Genomic DNA, 20,629 nt, shown 5'->3' with positions numbered 1-20,629 from the left:
TTTATCCCTAAGCTTTCAATGTGTAAACTGCCACTTTGACTTAATGGAGGAGCCTTAGTAAATACTAAAGTGCATAGTTGTGAGGAGAAAGGCATGCTGCCAGTTGTAAACAACTTTTAGCCCTTTGGTCACGGCCTCTAAGAAGTCAGACCCTCTATTAACTAAGGCTAATACTCCAGCAGGGCTGTCACCAGAGCTCTTTGAGGACAGTTTTGTTCTACATTACTATTCTGTAAAATTTATTACTCTAGTTACCCTTGGAAGGGGTGGGAATAGGGTGTGGCCAATTTAAATATTGACAAGAGCTTCTGTTTCTTCTAAAGCATGGGATTGGAGCTGATACTTTGCATCTCCTATAACAGTTCCTTGTCGTCTGATATCTCCAGCCTTAAGCCTTTTCATCAGTATTTCTATGGGAATGGAGACCGCAGGGTCCAGTTGCTCTTTGGAAACTTGGTATGCATAACAGATGTAAGACTCCAGGGTTCGCTCTGACAAACCATGGTCGAGTATGCAGAAAGCTGCCCGCAAGTCATCTGGTCTCACTTCCCTGTATGTAAAAAGGGTAAAGTAGTCAATGAGAGTCATTGATGTGTAAGTATGGCCTACATTAGGCCTTAGTTACCTTAGAAAACTGGTATTCAAGTTTACTGCTAATCACCTATCCACACTACCAGTACATAGTTTGAAGTTAAGAAAACAGGTCATTATTCTCACTTGAAGGGTGGTTTTCAAGTGTGTCAGGCTGTCAGATGGGTCATCAGTGCCTCTTAGTATCAAAAAGCAGGAAATGCACAAGTGTCAAGGAATATATGACTGCTTTCCATCCTCACTCAGATAAACACAGGACCTCAGTAGCAGACATGATCAGGAAAACAGAAAGATGTAAAACACAGGAGGCACACAACAAGTAATGGCTACAAACAAGCAACAACAAAAACAACCCAAAAAGGCATTGAAGACCAGTAGTCCCCTAGTGCATAGAGTGGTTCTGACAAGAGTGTCACCCATGAAAACCATCCTGCAGATGAGACCAATGGTCCCTTTTCCATGGGTGTCAGGCAATCAAATGGGATGTACCAAAGCCCACAGTCCCAGTAGAGTGGACTCGCCAGGCTGCCTAGGTCTGCAGAACCACTTGTGACACTTTCCTCTTGAAAGAAGCTTGCCAATTTACAATGCTGAAAGGTTTTAGCCCTGCAAATGTCAAAAGCCCAAGGTGTTAGTGGCAAATGAGCCATGATGTGCTCTGTGAGACAGGAAGCTTGAGACACTCATAGGCAAGTTAAATAGAGACCTGCATGTAGCAAGTCAAAATAGCAGGTGAAGCCCTCCTCCCCAAGGTCCTAGGATGAAACAAAACTAGGAGTTTGCCAAGTGGAAGTATTTGGTTAGACTTCTTCCAAAGAACAAGAGGAAGGCAAAATGAAGACAGCTGGACCACAGCTGCTTAAGGGACAGAGCACCCAGCTGGAACCACAACCACCAAGGAACAAGCCTGGAAGTAAATGATAGGTGGTGAAAAATTCATCTCCATGAGGAAAAGACTGATAGACTAGGATGGCAGAAAAACAGCCTAGGGTGTGGGTGGAGGTGAGCAGAGGCAGGAACAAATGGCAGGCAGGGAAAATTGGGTGGGAACCAAGGGAGGCAGCCATTGGAGTGTTATGGCAGTCTGGGAAGGTAAAAGGGCCAATTTTTAATTTTAAAAAAGTGGAAAACAGAATTAGGAAGAAAAATAGGAGCAAAGCCACTGGAAAGCATTGAAGCAGAGAGGTCTGCCTTAGGAATGCAGGAAACAGACTGAGTGGTGACAGAAAGTATCAGTATATTCCTTTACTCTTGTGCATTTCCTGCTTTTGGATACCAGAAGGTGCTGACGACTCATCTGATGGCCTGATACCCACGGAAATATTGCATTTATCACATGTATAGTCCTTCCTCTAAGGAGATCGCTTGCTGCCCTGGCTAACACCTTTTTCCTTCTATTTTTTAAAGTAGCAAGGAATACATGAGAAGGAAAGCAACACACATCTCTCTCTCTAACACACATGTGTGTGTGTAGGATTGAGAGAGGGGGCAAAAGAGAGAGAGATTAACTGACCAACCAACCAACCAGGGATTAGATCCAGATGAAGGCTATAATACCATACATATAATTTGAGGAATAAGTCCAATTGAATTTAATCATGCAGATGGAAGATGCAGTGTAAATTTGAATTCCATTGAGACAAGTTAATCATAGCTTCTATTGAAATCAATAGGAGTTAATTTCCAATTAAGATAGTCAGGATCCAATTCTTTTCAGGCTGATACTCACATCAAGGTTCCCAATTGAGCCTGTATCTCACGGATATAGTCTTTTTTTTCATTCGCATATTGCTTCTTGAGCTTCCTAACAAAAGGTTCTGTTTTTCCTTCCTCATCCTACAAGAGTAAACAATCATTTTAGGGTTGGCTTTGTTTGATGCAATTAACACCCTGAGTTGGAAGAGGTAGCCTATCATCTGCCTTCTGTCAGTGGAGGCAGTTGTCAAACATTAGAAAATTACCGGTAACTGGAAACAGCTCTAGTTTCCACTGTCCAGTGTTCTCTGGACATCTAAGCAGGATGCTGAATTGCTGTTTTTGAAACAAACATGTCCAGCCATTCAGACTTTGAAACAGCAGTTAGACTCAGTTGTAGGCTTTGATTTGCACGTTTCTGGAATATGATAAGCTCTTAACTGCTAGTATGGAAAAGCTACATTGCCCCTAGGGTTTGTCAATATAGCTTTAATTACCTACTCTATTGGCAGGGGAGTTGCTTGGATCCTGCCCTCCATGGATAGCCAGTCTTTTTTAGCTTGGTGTCATAGATAAAACAAAGGAAGAGCCAAAGTTAAGACTTCAGCTTCTGCGACAACACCACTGGTGCACTATGAATTCAAGAAGTTCCATTGGTCACTTAAAAACAAAAACAGGCACAATGCAGCCCAAAGCAGTGTGAACAGAAGACCTGCTTAATTTTTTAAAAAATCCATCTAGTCCAGCATTCTTTCACATGGGCCAACTAGATGCAGTAAGGCTGTGGCCTTCTCCCATTGATTGTTCCTCTTCTGCTAGTCAGAGACAATGTCTCAACATGGAGGTCTGTTTAGGCAGCATAGCTAATATGAACCCATCCTCTATTAAAGTGCCTACTCTCCTTTTAAAGCCATCTAAGACAGTGGCCCTTCACATAACCTTATGACTGTCAACTCCACAAGCTAATGAGGTGGTGTGTAAAGAGCTGTTTTTAAAAAAAATGAATTTACTGAATTTATTGGCCGTGTTTTAAAAAGTATACTGAACTTTGTCCACAAAGCAGTGTACAATCTCCAAACAAGATTTTGCTAGCCTTGCGGAAAGAAAGAGAAAAATATTCTCACCAAAGAAGTTTGGCCAGAGTTCATTACCTCTTCTGATTATGCTATTTTTACTATGTATAATTTAAAAAACCTAATCGTGTTCCCCCAGCCATCCTTTTTTCCAAAACTAATTAATTGCTTATGGTTCTATGCCATGAGCAGAGAAACCTACCTCTACAAATAAGAGCTTGTACGAAAGAGCGGTTTCAGGATACTCCGGTTTGTAGCCTGCAGCTACAATTAACTCCTGGAGCGATTCATCGGTCTTTAGTGGAAAAGTTGCCCTCAGGGCAAGGCTACAGGAGGAGAGAGAAAACCCTTCAGCTTATGTATTGGTCCCATACATACATGCACTATGTATGTGTGCTGTTTTTAAAAATACTAACGTTTCAGGCCCCTTCATGGATCACTGCCTTGTCGTGGCGAAGGGGCTTGAATAACTCAGATAAACTAAGCTATGCCGTGCAGGGCCACCCAAGATGGACAGGTCATAGTGGAGAGTTTTGACTAAACGTGATCCACCTGGAGAAGGAACTGGCAAGCCACTCCAGTATCCCTGCCAAGAAAACTCCATAGACAAAGACAACAGGCATATAAAAGTTACGACGCTGGAAGATGAGCCCCTCAGGTCGGAAGGCGTCCCTGGAAAAGACCCTGATGCTGGGAAAGATTGAGGGCACAAGGAGAAGGGGACGACAGAAGACGAGATGGTTGGATGGTGTTCTCGAGGCTACCAACATGAGTCTGACCAAACTGCGGGAGGCAGTGAAAGACAGGCGTGCCTGGCGTGCTCTGGTCCACGGGGTCACGAAGAGTCAGACACGACTGAACGACTGAACAACAACAAATGTTTCAGGAGAAGGAGGAGGTGACTTTATGAATTTCCCCATGCCATAAAGTACCAAAGGAAGGGGCCCAATCTTCACTCCTTGCTTTTCAAATACCGTATATTCAGAACACTATAAAACACCAAGGCTGTCCATGCAGAGAAAAGCAATTCTGCTTAAGTTTGCTAAAATTAAATATACACTTCTGCTCAACTCCTTTGCACCTGGCTACAAATGACACCTCCCTGCTCCAAACTCTTACATGAACTCATTGCATGTCAGCTGGCCAGTATTTGCGGTATCAGCAGCCGTCAGCTCCCTTATGAGGTTGGAAAGTTCCTGGAAGTGGCTGTGGTATACTGCTTCATCCAGCTGGGGAAATGAAGGTAGAATAGTTAGGCTACAGCACCATCCAGCATTAACTCATTCTGCAATAGGAAAGGAGAACAGTAGCATGAACCATCAACACAACAACTGGACATCTCAATCAGCTGAAATTATTAAGAGGATTCTTCAGTGCTGAATTTACTCCAACTGCAGGTGAATTTTTAAGAAGAAAAACACATGCACCAGGGAAACTTGCTTAAACGAAGTGAATAACATGTGATCTAAAAAACCCACTGTGAGCAAGAAAGGGAATAATTTGTTATTATAGCAGGTTAGAAAAAAAGTAGATAGGAATTGACTGTCGGGGGTGTTTGGTTATGTAGATCTATGGAAACAAAATCCACTTTAAGTGAGATGAGGGACTGCTCACCTCTCCAGTCAGGATTTGATGAAATAACGACATGGCTTCATTCGATTTATAGAGCTTGATGTTTTCATAAACACTGTAAGTCCAGTCAAAAGCAGGAGCGTCACCATACTTTTTCTGGAAGAAGTTCAGGAAGAACTCTGGAAGGCTGGATTGTTTTCCTTTCTGCAAGAGAGACAGCTGCAGTTTCTGGAACAGAGTACTCAGCCGCTGAGAGTGATTCTTTGCAGCTTCTACTTGAATCACAATAGGCTTCCTTCCCAATAATTTTAAATTGCATAGTAAAAAATATTCCTCATCAAGAAGATGGAATCACAAATGCTCAGCTAGATTTGGGCTTTTTTTGTTTGTTTGTTTTTTGTTTGTTTGTTTGTTTTTGAAGTTAATCAACCAGCTGCCCATGGCTAATCACAGTGTTGGTAACTATACTTCTGGATGCTTCTGGATCCAGTTTTGTCACACGAGGTCCTGGCAGCCTCAGTTGCTACAAGCACTTTTTACCAGCTGTGACTGCTACAACAGTTATGTCTATTCCTAGACTGGGAAAGCTTAGCTATAGTAGTTCATGCACTGATTACTTCAAGACTGGATTACTGCACTGCGCTCTATCCAGAAGCTGCAGTTGGTGCAGAATGCTGCAGCACGATTGCTGACAGTCACAAGATCCTGTCAACATGTAACATCTTTGCTCTGACTTGCTCAGAGACTTGGTTGCCAACTTGCTACTGGGCCAATGTTCATACTTTTACAGTGGTACAGTACCTTGGTTCTCAAACTTAATTCGTTCCGGAAGTCTGTTTGACTCCTGAAACATTCAAAAACTAAGGTGTGGCTTCCGATTGGTGCAAGTGCCCCGGAAACAATAGCCAACAGCCACATCAGACATTTGGCTTCCAAAAAACGTTCAAAAACTGGAACACTTACTTCCAGGTTTTCAGTGTTCAGGAGCCGATTTGTTCGTCAACTACGCCATTCGAGAACCAAGGTTCCACTGTACTACTACTACTACTACTACAACTAATAACAACAATAATAATATGCAAGCACAAGATCCCAGAATCAATCCCCAGCAACTTTAGGAAGGGTTAAGAAAGACACCCCTGCCTGAAATCATGGACAGCTACTGCTGGTCAGTGTAGGTAGTACTGAGCTCAATAGCAAGTGGTCTGACATGACATGACAGCTTCCTATGTTTCCAGCTGCCTCAAGCACATTCATAAGGAAACAACCAAATATACCTGTAGATCTGATGCAATTTTCTCTTTCCATATTTCCTTCAGAATGGCCACAATCTCCTTTTTGCTCAGCTTCTTATTCTTAACCACACCATCACACCTCAGGTACACAGGAACCTTCTCGCCTCTCCCCTAGTGAGAGGAACAGTATTACCGGTAAGTCCTGTACAAAGCCAAACACTTAAATCAAGACACAATCCAGAGTCCCTACTGCTGCTATTACTGAAGCTTTTATAAAGTGCCTGGAGTGCTGTGCAAAGACACAAAACTGACACACCCACTGCACTTTCAATGCAAGTGAGAAGAAGGGAAATGCCAGCCTGCAGGCCTAGCAAGTCTCCACATATGACCCACAAGGCCATTTTGGCCAAGCTGCATCCACCCACCCATCACCAGGTAAAGATGCAGCTGAGAAGACAGATGATTGTTGGCACCTGCAAACTCCTGTGCCCTTGTCTGCATAGCTTAATTAAAAACTCTGTGGATCTGATGTCATTGAGATGCCAGATGATGGACAGGCAGCCACACCCACCTGTCAAACTTGGCTGTTGGGGCGGGGGGAGGTGGACTGGCCAGATGCAGTTTAAGTAGTGTTCTTCTTTAAAAACAGCTTCTGAACAGTTGCAGAAAAGTAGCAGAACACAACATTTTGGCTAAACAGAATTTAGTAAGACAGGACTGTGTTGATTTCAATTATAATTAGTTTGGTTCTGCCCAGAAAGATTGATTTATTTGTTACATCATATCCCATTTTCCTCAGAGGGTTTTATACATACTGTGTATCTCCCCTGTTCCCATTCATTATTTTTATTTCATAAAATTTATACACTGTTTGATTCTAAACAAAAACCTTGAAATGGTTAACATTTTTCCTCACAACAGCCTTGTAAGAGAGGTTAGGCTGAGAGATAAGAGGTTTGCCCAACATTTGCTTTGTGGCTGCATGGGGATGAAATCTAGCAAGCTAGCCCTGAAGTGATTTAATTCCACAAGAGAGATGGACAAATCTGTCAATTTGGTTCTCTCTGTTTCCAATTCTTTCCATTCTTAACAATTCTTCACATTTTCATTGGAATGCAATATTTTTAAGTCCTCATGAAAACTGATTAATATTTTAATTTATTTTAATTTATCCTACTAAGCACATATTTATATGCAATTTTGCCTAATAGATAAATTTTTGAAAGCAATGGCCCCTAATATAATTATTTTTCACAGATATATACCTTTTAATGCACACTTTACCCTAGTGTGCATTTTTGTACACTTTACTTGGCTGGATAATGATACTGAAAAATCTGCAGCACTGTGCATTTCAAAGGATGAGATGGTTGTTTTTCAGAAAATGTACTGTTCTGGAAAGGCTCTCATTTAAAGGCAAACTGAATCAAATTAAACCCCCATTCTTGCCTCAAGAGATGGTTGGTGGCTCACTTTATAAACCTTTTGCAAATAAAAGAGAGCAAATTTTGAGAAAGGCACCTCCAGTTCCATTTTGCTTTCACTTACTATTTTTCGGGCAAGAAAGGAATACAAACAGAAAAGGAGATGGCCCAAGAATCTTCTGCAATGTGCAGGTGTTTTTAAGGAAATAGGTCAGTGTGGAAAGTAGCACTTGCATTTGGGAGAAGGTTGTGATTCAATGGTAGAATACCTGCTCTGCACGGGGAAAGTTCCCAGTTCAATCCCCAGCATCTCCAGGTAGGGCTGGGAAAGATTCCTGTCTGAAACCCAGGAAAGCAGCAGTGTAGAGAATGCAGAGCCAGAGGAACCGATTGTCTGATTCAGTATGCAACATTTTGAAAACTGCTCATCTCTTAGGCAGGAACTGCTTCTCTTCCCTTGTCACACTTCACCACAATAGAGGGAAGGAAAGGGTCTCCAGGTTGCTGGGAATGAGGCCAGGCCCCTTGGAGAGGTGGAGACCAAGACTCCTCCTGACCACCTCTGCAAAATGAGGAACAATCAGGTAAAAGCCCCAACGGATGCAATAACCAGCACAGACATACCAGTGCCACGAAGGTGTCCCTCTCTCTTAGAAGTCCCGCACCAATTTCTTCCAAAAGCACGTCTACCAACTGGTCACTAGTTTTGTCCTCTGACAAAGCACTCCAGCGCTCAGCCCCATCAGCAATCACATCTGCAACAACAGGAAGATATGAGGAATCTGATAGGGCCAAGCAAGCCACGCAGCTGGAAGAACTTTATATAAGAATTTAATTAGTTATCAGATTTGTTGTAATGAGTATATATGTAGCACGTAAAATTATTCCAGGAACTATATAAAAGACAAAGAAATCCCTGTCAAAAGTGGCTTATAGTCAGTAAAAGATGTTGCTTATAACTCTGCAAACATTCTACTTGCTAATCAAAAGAAACAGCAGAGAGAGCCAGTCACACATGTGTGCCGTGCTGTGCTTCCTCAATCTTGGAGGCAACCTGGCACCTATGATAAATATACATTAGCTTATGCAGATTTTATGCACTTTTATCTCATGGGCCTGTGCGCCAAGTCCTTTAAGTCAGTGTTTTTCAACCTTTTTTGGGCAAAGGCACACTTGTTTCATGAAAAAAATCACGAGGCACACCACCATTAGAAAATGTTAAAAAATTTAACTCTGTGCCTATATTGACTATATATAAAGTAATTTTTCAAATTTTCCCACGGCACACCAGGCAACATCTCGCGGCACACTAGTGTGCCGCGGAACAGTGGTTGAAAAACACTGCTTTAAGTAACCAGCAATACCTCTGCTTTCTAAGGCACAAATAAATCTGGGATCCAGCAGTTGGCACAGTGAGCTGGCTGTGATTAATTAGGTTACTCCATTAGATTTATAATTTTTAGACCTTTTGATGTTTTCTGTTGTTCATAGTGTAATATTGCTGTGTACTTGACCTGGGCATATAAAGACAACATCAACAACAACCGCAGCAGCAGCAGCAGCAACAAAAAGTACCTGCACATTTTCCCCAGCTAGGCCGCGGTGTGGAGGACCGCTGGACATTGATAAGGTCATTATAGAACTTGTCCCGTTCCTCAGAAACTTGCTTGTGTATGTCCAGCATTGTGTCATATTCTTCTTGGAGATCATCAAAGTCTTTTTGAAGAGTTGTCATCTGAAAGGCAAGGCCAAAGGACACAAGTAAATATGTGTCAATGCATGCATCTATTCTCTGGAACTCCCTGCCCATTGATATTAGGCAAGCACCTTTCTTGTATTGTTTTAGGCACCCATTAATTTTGTTTGTTTGTTTGTTTGTTTAGGCAATCCTACTCATACAATTTGATTATATACATTTTTAACAACTTCTGATTTTACACACACACACATACACACATATATGTATTTGTTATTGGTGTTAAATTTTATTAATGTTTTTAAATGAATATTCTACATTCTATGTAGACTTCTTACATTTTCTTGATGATTAAGTGGTATATAAATAAGATGTTAAAATAGTAGATAGAGAGACAGCCTACAAGTGTGTGGGTTGCTTTAAGTGCTTGTCAAGGAATTCCTGTCAGAAATGCTAAATTAGGAATTAAGAGACATTCCAGAGAACAGCACCGTACGTATCACTGAGAAAACAGGAGTGAGATTAGGAGAAACCTCTTCCACACATAAAGGAGTCTTGCTTTGAATAATTAAACCCTGCTTCTAGTAAGGGTGGGGAAATGGGCCCCGATTCTGAGGCCCAGCCCTTCATGATAGCCACTCACTTGTCAAACATATTATGTCAGGTAGCCCAAACTGCAAGCTGTGACTGCAATGGGAGAATTGGGGAGGGGGCATACTGTGCTATGGATTCTTCTTTTCTGCATTTGAAGCCGCAGCCTGAACTCAAAAATAATTCAAATGTAAAGATTCAATTCAGGGCAACAGAAAAAGGTGTCAAATTTTAAAAGTGCCAAACTCAAGCGGCAAAAAGGAAGAACTGGGAATGCACTTCAGTGTGAGCTCCCATTTCTTCGTTTTTAATTTGGCACCACAGATTCACCTGTTAGATGCCTGACGTGATATGACATCAGATAAAACTGACAGGCGGGTGTGGCTGTCCAAAACTGTTTTGCTGGCCAAACAGGGCAAGCCCAATGGACTAATTAGGCCGATGGGTGAGAGGTTCTTCAATACTACTCTAGAGCAAATGGGAGATCCCATTCTGAAAACCCTCCTCAAATAATGGAGAACCAGCCAACCTTAGAGCGACAGTAGGGCTCAGCATAGCCTTTGGTTACCTTTTCAGTCAATTCATTACATATTTTTTCCTGCAGCTCAAACTCTCTTCTGGGCACCACATCTCCATAGTTTGCTTTCATGGTGTTCAGCTCCACTTGGGCTTTGGTGAGGTCGTGTCGTGCTACCTTTAAAGCGAGCACCAGCTTCACTGAATCTTCCCCCTTTTCATCTTTAAGAGAAAATGGTTCAGACAGGTCCAAACTTGCCATTGGAAATTATACTTAGGTTTCTCTTCTCCAGTAGGGTGAGATTCCCCCCAGTAGGGCCTATGGCAGTATCTTTTGATTGCTCCTGCAAAGGCTGCCTCAGGACAATAAGATAACACAGACCAGCTGACTTGATATTTCTGCATAATGCTTAGCAGAAAAATTCCACTGACTACATAAGAGGCTGAAAAGTCAAGGAAAGAGGGAGAAATGTTAAGCCAAGCTAGTCTAGGTTGAACTAGGGGGCAAAGCAATGCTACATTAAAGCAACTATATTTTTAAAATGTAAAAAAACTACTGCAGGAGCCATTTGCAAGATCAGTACTATGGAGAAAGGTTAGCCATCAGTCCCTGGCCCATTTCCACCCTGCCTGCCCCATCCCCTGCTATGGTCTCAGTGGCTGAGTTCTTCCATTTCCTAAAAGCAGTCTTGGTGGGGTAATTTTTGTTGACACTGCAGCGGGAAGGGAGGTGTCCCCCCCATCCTGCATGCCATGGATCCTGATATACCCTCCTGGAGGCCCAATCCTGCTCCTCTTGCTTGCAGCAGCCATTTATAATTGCTAAACGTGTGTGTTAATTGACTTTTTTATCCAGCGCTTCCTCCAAGGAACTCAGGATGCCATTCATCGCAACAATCCTGTGAGGCAGGTTGATCTGAGACAGAAAATGGCTCCATCTTCTGATAGCAAGCAGGGAGGACATATTTGGGACATATATTAGCCACCCCTACATTGCATTCCAGTTTCCCACCTGAAGAAGCATCTTCAACCCACCTTATGTAGAGGCTACCCATAACTTGGAAAACTACATCTTCTACCTTCAACTTGGGAAAACTTCATTTCCTCCTTCAGACGGTACATTTCATTGAGATCTATAAGTAGCAGCTTGCGGGCATCAGACTCATTCAGGTAACGGAGGTATTCCTCTGCCACCGCCTTCCGCATCTTAGCCACCTATGTGATGTAAGGCAGAGGAGACCGCTGCTAATCACTGGTGTGACATGCTCACTTTGTCAGTGACTGCTGCCTCAGCAGTGGAAGCAAGTACTGTGATCTCTCTACAGCCAACCAGCAAGTACCCTTAATGGGCCAAGGAGGTGATAACTTCTGAAGTGACACTGTATGATGCAGTGCTGTCAAGTGTGCACATCATGGGAGGAAGCTAACAAACTTTATTTCTAAAATTGCAGGCAGTTGTATTAGCTGTGTTGGTCCATTAGAACAATGCAGCTACCTGCAAATTTTATCCACTTTGGGGAGAGTGGTAGTGGTACCAAATTTAGCTGTCCAGAGGATTCTAGAACTTCAACCACCTAATGATGGGGCTTGGACTATGTAGGAATCTTGCCCTCAAACTATCCTATGAAAAGACTCCTACCAAACTATACTATGAACAGTGACAGAACAGTCCCAGTCAAAGCTACCTGGAACCCAGGGGGTGTGGTGCAGCAGAAATGGACCAGAGTGCCACTGGTTTTTTTTGTTTTTACCAGAACAATGACTTCATCAGCCAAAGCACAGAACTTGCTATTGTTATCTCCTGATGTCAGACAACCTCAATTGATACACCTTAAAGCATGAGGGTAGTTTTTGCAAAAACTCCTAAACTGACTTGTGTTTTCTATTTTAATAATCAGGATGTAAGATCAGATTCTTGAGTCATAGTTGATTAAAGTGTGGATGGAGAGGCCTCTGTCCCACCTGGGTTTCTAAAGAATATTTCTCCTCCTTCATTTTGTCAATAAGCTTCAGTAAGTGGATCCTCTCATCTTTCAGCTTTGCAATTTGTATTTTCTCTTGCTCCTGAAAGGCCAGGATTTGCCGAGTACATTGATCAGAGGCTGTGACCAGAATGGCATTCACTGACTCCAGGGAGTAGATCTTCTCTTTCAGATATGCTAAATGTCATAAAAGACAGGTTCCAAAGTTACGAAGAAGAAGAAGAGGAGGAGGAGGAGGAGGAGGAGCAGCAGCTTGGATTTGATATCCCACTTTATCACTACCCGAAGGAGTCTCAAAGCGGCTAACATTCTCCTTTCCCTTCCTCCCCCACAACAAACACTCTGTGAGGTGAGTGGGGCTGAGAGACTTCAAATAAGTGTGACTAGCCCAAGGTCACCCAGCAGCTGCATGTGGAGGAGTGGAGACGCGAACCCGGTTCCCCAGATTACGAGTCTACCACTCTTAATCACTACACCACACTGGCTCTCACTCTACTTAAAGTTTCCAGGACCCATGAAGGATCCTTTTTGAACTTAAAAAAGTAAAATGTGTGGGTTTTGCCAGAAACCTTTTGTCTGTTTTCAATGTCTTGTCCTCATTAGAAAGGAGTTAATGAACAGTTATTTTATTCATTTTTAGTGGTGAAGTCTACTGTTTACCTATTGTTTGGCCTCTGATCCTCTATAGCTAAGCAAATTTGCTTGTTCAGAATTACATCTGGTATGAAATAATTGATGTTCTCTTACCTATAGTAAGTTCATACTCTTTCTTGATAGAAGCTAACAAAGGCTTGTAGGTTCTGAATTCTTCCATGAAGAACTCAAATACTTCTCTATAGGGCTAATGAGAGAGAAAGGGGGGGGGACAACAGTACTACTATAAATCCTGTTAATTGAATATATTCTATATCTAGACTTGATAACCAGCAGTGAGATATAATCCTTTATTAAACAAGGATGTGTATCTTACTTTGACTGCTATTAGATTGCTTGCACGGTATTTTAAGGAGATGCTCAGTCAGGGGCACTGACACCAGTTCTGTGTTCTGAGTGGCTGTTGGATAAATTGCAATTCATATATCCTCTCCTACCCATTAAAACCTATCCCCAAGTCAGCACTGGTTATATGAGGCTTCTATATACACCTCTTTTCCTTTGAGAAAAATCTTGGTGGGCTAAATAAATGTGTTCACACTCTAAATTGTAAAATTAGAGCAGAGTTTACTACTCAGACCTGGAGTCTAAGTTCCTGAACTTTCCCTTTAGTAAGGTCAAGTGCTTGCAGCTCTCTCCTCAAATGGGATTCCAGATCTTCGAGGTAGCGTGGTTTTGGTATGGAAAGAGGAAGCTGCTCTTTGTTGATGCTGAAAGACAAGAAAATTAAACTTTATACACATGTTCACATTTTGATATACCGTACATTTTTGTGCATTGTCGTAACTGTAATATGATCCAAAATATCTCCATTTCAGAATGGAAATTCAATACAAAGTTGCAAACACCACTCATAGAGATGTAAAACGGCTCTCGGTGGTCACATGTAAACAGACAGCTGTTCAGCTGTTCCTTCTTCTCAGAGAGCCTTGGGAATTCTGAGAAGGTGTTGGGAATATTTAACACAAGTCTCAACATTTAATTAAACTATGGTTCCCAAAATTTCCTCATGACAATTCATATATGGAAATCCTGTCAGAAATACTCACTGAAAGTTGAGGAAGAGCAGGAATGGTACTCGGAGGGGCCTCCTCCACAAAAAATGTCCTGGCTCTCACCATATAAAGAACTTGGACTCTGATTTTAACAACATAGGAACCTTCAGCGCTCAAATTGCTACAGGGTAAAATGTTGGTAAGGGTAGATAGGCGCAACAGGTGCAGGCAAGGCTAGGCATGTTAAGATGTTGATCCAACAAATGACACACGCACACCCCTATAATCCTGTTACATAGGAATGGAGCAGGCACAACTTAGCACAGCAAAGGGGACTGTTCCTTTGACTGGGCAAGCAATTGGGAACTCCTCCGGGAAGGCTAGGCCTGAACTGTCTGTCATGCCTGCATTAGCATCTCCACAGGAGCCAACTCCTAGGGGGCCAAAGGGGCTTTGCCCCCCCTAAAATATTTGAGGGGGCTGCCCCCACAAGTTGATAGGCATTGCCATTCAAATGGTGTGTGCACCCCATCATGTGATTGATTATGCGGGGCAGGGCTTACCTAGAAAAAAACACCAATAATTTGGCACCCCTGGGCATCTCCATAACCTAGGCAATGAAGGAGCTGGTGCCAACATCTCTAGAACAAAGAGAGCAGCAGTGTCCTCTTGGGAACTCTGGAGCCAGTGGTGGCGCAACAGGCATATGTTGTGCAGATGCTGTGCGCTGGGAAGACTGGTGGGGAGATGGGATGGGGTGATCAGAAGCCAGGATCCTCTTCCCCAAGCAGTTCCTCAGTCTCCCCAGACCCTGGCAGGGTCTATCCTAGACAGCTGAGTCCCTCCCCATGATTGTGGGCAGAAATCTTATGCCTTATTATTATTTATTAAATTTGTATGCCGTCCTTCATCCAAAGATCATGGGGTGGTTCACAACATAAAAATACAAAACGAGAACACAAAATACATAAAAAACAAAAACAAACCAGTAACCCCCCTCCCACAAATGCATTTAAAAGGCCATATAATGTGTAACCAGTGTTATAATAATTTTAAGGTCTCACATATAGAATACTCATAAATGCACACATATCTAAATATATGAACCATGTGTCTGAAATAGTATGGGAGAGCAATCCTGAAGCCATTTTGACTCTCCCAATGACCTCAACTACTCCTCTGCAGTAAGGGAGGCAAATGGGGAAAGCCTTTCCATTGTCTTTTTGCTTGCAAATCCTGTCTTAAGGGTGTATTTGTGTATGAATAAGGTGAGCCTGCGACCTGGATTCAGGAACTAACCATCACAAAAGAATTGCCAGACTGCCCAGTTAATGCAATCAGTGACCATTATCATGTATCCTGGCAGGCAGGATTTCCGCTGTAGACCACGTCCTTCTGACTTAATTTGCATATTTAATCCCTACCTCTAGAGAAGAAGTGCAGCCTAAAGGCCACATTCCCTTCTGAGCAACCTTCCAGACACCATGTGCCAGTGTAGGGCAGTGGGAGAGGTAAAAGTGGGCAGAGCAACGAATGCCAACTTTACCTGTGTGCAGTAGGCTAGTTTCTAAATAAACTCACTCATACACTCACCTCTATCTCCCAAGAAACATTATCAGAGTTCAAGGACGCATTCCAACCAGGCAAAAACATTAAAGGAGTATGTGAAACAGATCCTGTAAGGGGCATGGCTTGAGGTGGCAGTGTGTCTGGGGTAAGTCCCAAGAGTAGGGTTGCCATATCTTGAAGAGCAAAAAAGAGGACCGCCTGAGCCACTGCCAGCCTGAATTGGGGAAAGAGGTATGCAGGCACAGATGTGGGTGCGCAGGGCCACTGCCATGTCCACACACCTCTTTCTCTGGCTTAGGCTGCAAGTGGCTGCGGCATGTAGAGAAGCCTGCACCTGTGCCACCCATGCATGAGCCCAAGCCCATGCTACCCACATCCAAAAAAACAAAACAAAACCCGGACATCTCCTTTGAAATGTAAAAATCCCCCCGGATGGGATTTCCTGGACTTATGCCAACCCTACCCAAGGGCCATATAAAGAGACCTAAGGGGCCACATTTGGCCCACGAGCCTGAGATTACCCACCCTTGCTCTTGAGCATGTGGGAGGAGAAAACCCTTTCTGGATAGCCTTCTCCCCTGAGAAATTTTGATACCTTACCAGACTACAGTTCCTAGATTCTATGCAGGGAACCATGACAGTTGGCAAAAATACAATATCAGTTTACAATGCAGAGAAGCCCAGAAAACTTCACATTAAATGTACAACATTTATCCTGCATACCTTTGCCATTCAGAGGTAGTGCAAGGTTTTCGATTCTGCAAGATAATGTGTCCTGGTGCGTATGCAGGCCATGAAGACAACTGACTGATAGAGTGGCTCTGAAAAGTGATAGATTATGATTATGGGCAGTTGCAAATCAGACCTTCAAGCAGGATCCTATCCACTGGTGTGCTCAACATAATAGTGGTTTCAGCCACCAACCAGTAACATCAGCTAATATGAATTGAAACGTATGACCTTTATTGTAAACATGATCACACCTGTACTTCAGGCATTCAGCATAGGAATGGGTCAGCTCCTTTAACAACAACCAGTCACCCAACAAGGGAAGAGAATAATTCCAAGACTTAGGATGTAATCCTTACTCCTTAGTCCACTTACCTAGGAACAGTGCTTTTTTTTTCTTAAATAAATGTTTAGGGGTACTCTCATTTTCCTAATCATATTGAAATACTGCCCCTTAATGAGGACAAACTTAGATTCACAAAATGTTTAGGGGTATGCATACCCCTGCATACCCCCAGAAAAAAGCACTACCTAGGAATAAGCCTAATCAGAATAGTACTGTTAGTCCTTTCCTTAGCTGTTGGGCCCCTCTTGCTCAGGGTGAAACAGACTTTTGCTTTTCTTACTTTACAAAGGAAGGGCATTAGAGCATCCTTCTTGCCTAGACCTGTAGCCATGTGGCAGCCCTAGGATAGCTGAAGTAGTTAGCAGGCTGCTAAGATCAGAAGGCCTGGCACCGCCCCTGTTGTTGTTATATTTAATTGTCGCTTTCCATACAAAAGCGACCCAAAGCAACTTACAAACCAGCAAGGGATGAGAGCATTGTCATGCCTGATCTGCTCAACTCACCAGAGATTTTCTTTTCTTCACAAATGATTCCTTCACATCAGGTAATTTTTCTTGAGAATTTTGATTCTGAGCGGATTTCAGGAATGAGACCCTGGATAATTGGCAAGAAAGGGAAATTGCAGTTCTATGGAGGAACTCCCATCAAAATGAGAATGAATAATGTCATTTCTCTCAATCCAGTGCCTCCTTACTGCATTTCAAAGGAAAGGCTGTTAACACAAATCAACCAGCTATTAGGAACAAACTCCTCAGTTGCTATGTATTATATCTTTCAGTGCCAAATTCCTGCATCCCAAGGCTCAGATGTAACACCACTTATTTTTTAATGAAGCCACAATCAGGCACTGGACTCATGTACCCCTCTCTTCCTCCTATTGCACAAAAGCTTTGGCACACAAATCCTGGTGTGTTTAAAGCAGAGTTCCCTATTGTATCCAAAACTGGGAATTTTGATTTCATGTCAGTTAGTTTACTAACCAGGATATTAAGGGCATGCTACTTGGACCATAAAGAAGACTGATTGCCAAAGAATTGATGCTTTTGAATTATGGTGCTGGAGGGGACTCTTGAGAGTCCCATGGACTGCAAAAAGATCAAACTTATCCATCCCTAAAGAAATCAGCCCTGAGTGCTCACTGGAAGGACAGATCCTGAAGTTGAGGCTCCAGTACTTTGGCCACCTCATGAGAAGATAAGACTCCCTAGAAAAAACCCTGATGTTGGGAAAGATGGAGGGCACATGGAGAAGGGACGTCAGAGGATGAGATCAGGGCCGTCTTGTCCATAGGGGCTGGTGGCGCGCCAGGGCGCCGGGCCCCCCAGGGGCGCCCCCGCGAGCCCGCCGGCATACCGGGCGCCCCCTCCCCAACCCGCCCCTGCCGGTGGGTGGGTGCTCGCGTGCCGGCAGGCGAGCGGGCTGCAAGCCAGACACCCTCGCCTCCCGGAGCCCCAGCTGGAGCGCTGGAAGGGCGCGCAAAGCCCCGCACCGCTCCAGCGCCATGCCCCTCATCCCCCGCTCGCCCACCCCCCCCCTCCTGAGGGGCAGCCAGCACGGGAGGGAGGCGGGCGGAAAGGCGGCACGTGGGGGGCGCCGAGGGATTGCCGCGCCGCAGCAATCCCTCTAAGACGGCCCTGGATGAGATGGTTGGACAGTGTTCTTGAAGCAACTAGCACGAGTTTGGCCAAACTGCCGGAGGCAGTGAAAGATAGGCATGCCTGGTGTGCTCTGGTCCATGGGGTCATGAAGAGTCGGACACAACTGAACGACTGAACAACAAACTTGACGGTCTATACAGTATAGGATGTGGCAATGACTCCAATGCAGATATGCTAGTGGAACAGATATACCAGTAAAATACTCTATGACAGAGCCATTCTACTAGCAAAGAGGGATAGTGTTCCACTGATGTATCTGGAATGTTCCCATGGTGTATTTTTCATGCCAAAGACATACAGTATCTTGAATCCACCAATGTAGCTCATGGATCAATTCCTATGGTCCATCAGCCAGTGTAGCTCAATTATAGGATTACTCCATAAGGCTGTGTCTGTCAAAGCCACAGTTCTTACTGCAGCCACAATGCTAATTTAAGTAATTAACTCTTCTATTTTATTGCAATACTGTACCTTTTATCGGTATCCTGACTACTGACTCTGAAATAAAAAGAGAAAAAACATTATTGTATGACTACAAGATGCTGCTGAATCCTACCAAAGTCTAGTTATTTAATTAGCAAAAGTGTCTTTGCCACCGTATTCCAAGAATGACAACAGTCAAAAGCATAGATTTTCCCAACTGCCTAAAACACTCAGACACTAAAGGTCTCCAGAGCTAGTCCTACCATTAGTTAGACTGAAGTACTTGACTCAGGCAGCAAATATTGGGGAGCAGGGTGTGGTGGTAAGGTCTGAGAGTGCTGAGCTAAGTTAGTTTCCTATACTCATGTGCAATGGAGGATGTTGTCCTATCACTAGTGTTGAAGTAATACACAGCTACCAGTCCACCTGAGGGGCACAATCTCGTCCTTTGCCAAATGTCTTCGGAAGTATATTGTAAACTAGAAGGTTTGCCTCCATACCAAAAAACATATAATAATCTCCATACTGTACAGCAGATGAGTAATATCATTTACATCTAATATTGATTAAAATGATCAGGGCTGAACTGTACCTGGTGAAAAGGCTCTGCACTTACCCTATGAGATGCTGGTTTGCATATTGCTTTGGAAAGTGTGAATTAGGTAGCTTTGCCTTTAAATGCAAACTGAATCAGATTTCTCCCTCATCCTCACCAGGGAGAACTTTGTCTTAGACCCTGGAGAGCCAGTGCCAGTCAGAGCAGAAAGCACTTGGCCAATACACAGCCTTCAACATACTAGTGTCCTCCATATGTTTTGGACTACAACTCCCAGCAGCCCCTGCCAGCACACTCTGTATCCCAAAACCATCTAGAGAGCACCAGGTTGGGGAAGGCTGGTTTAGTAGGCAAACAGGCTGACCTGGTCAAAAGCAGCTTCCAAGTAGAGTATGTTGCTAAGCTCGCCAAATAAACCGTCAGAAAGAACATGCCTCGCCTCATGTGCGAAGTGCCTTTTCTTGGAGCAAGCGCAGGTGATCCCTGCGACCTCTCTGGGATTAAGCATATATTTCCAGAATGGCCTTTCCCTGCCTCTCCCCCTCCCAACCCGTCTCCTTCCTGAGGGACTCACCGCAAAAAGTTCGAGGCGCTACTCTTCATGGCTGCGAGGAGGATAGAGGAACGGCGTCTGCAGAGGATGTTGACACTCGGTCGCCATGGCAACCACCGCCACCTGCTGTCTAGACTGAGGCCGCAGCGCCCTCCACAGGCGCTTGAGAGGATAACGCACGACCCGAAAGCTGCTTTCCCAGAGCATTTCAAGCCTGTGCCCGGCTATATAACGCGGGTAGCTGGCTTAGTCCGACGGGTGGTGGTAGTGACGTTGGGCTCCAAGATGCTGATAGAAAGCATTCGTCCTGGGGGAAGGCATAAGGGAAAGTTTGCTAGCCGTGCCGTGACTCGTGAGCCGTTCAGGAGGAGATGCTACAGGTTAAATGAAAGAGCTAGTCGTGACGCGTCCTATTTAGCTCGCGCGCCCATACACATACACATGCACACCGTTTATTTTATTTTCGCTTCTCTAAACACCGCTTTCCAGCGCGTGAAGGGCTCGGTCCTATGCGTCTAAAACTAGTCCCTTATATAAAAAGTGAGCTGTGCTTTGGGACAGTGGTGAGGCTGGTGTCATTTTTCTTAACGAGATGCATGCGTGACAAGGTGTACGTTGCGTATTTGTGTAATTGCCGTCACCGGGTAGAAGTACTAATATATTTGTCCGTCCATCTCCCTTTTTTACCACTAGTTTATAGCTGGCCTGTATGATCCTATGCATTTTTATTCAGAAGTGAATCTCGCTTTACTCACTGGCGCTTACGTTAAG

At 43.7% G+C, this 20,629-nt stretch overlaps 1 protein-coding gene across 1 annotated transcript; it reads right to left on the bottom strand.

Moving 5' to 3' along the window:
• Positions 1-222: 222 nt before the first annotated feature.
• TSNAXIP1 (translin associated factor X interacting protein 1) lies at positions 223-19,908 on the bottom strand. Its single transcript, XM_033158660.1, has 17 exons — positions 19,880-19,908; positions 18,798-18,824; positions 17,172-17,262; positions 16,317-16,414; positions 13,610-13,739; positions 13,123-13,216; positions 12,356-12,552; positions 11,473-11,608; positions 10,446-10,615; positions 9,166-9,325; positions 8,215-8,345; positions 6,209-6,337; positions 4,974-5,135; positions 4,479-4,588; positions 3,562-3,685; positions 2,321-2,427; positions 223-550 (listed from the first exon to the last, which is right to left on the bottom strand). Exons 1-17 carry the CDS (start codon positions 19,906-19,908, stop codon positions 289-291), a joined length of 2,157 nt encoding a protein of 718 aa, XP_033014551.1. The 3' UTR covers positions 223-288.
• Between the last annotated feature and the right edge of the window lie 721 nt (positions 19,909-20,629).

Source organism: Lacerta agilis, chromosome 8, assembly GCF_009819535.1.
Source record: "Lacerta agilis isolate rLacAgi1 chromosome 8, rLacAgi1.pri, whole genome shotgun sequence".
Lineage (NCBI taxonomy): Eukaryota > Metazoa > Chordata > Lepidosauria > Squamata > Lacertidae > Lacerta > Lacerta agilis.
Note: the sequence above shows the minus strand (reverse complement) of the source record. Positions and strands in the feature narration are given on the sequence as shown.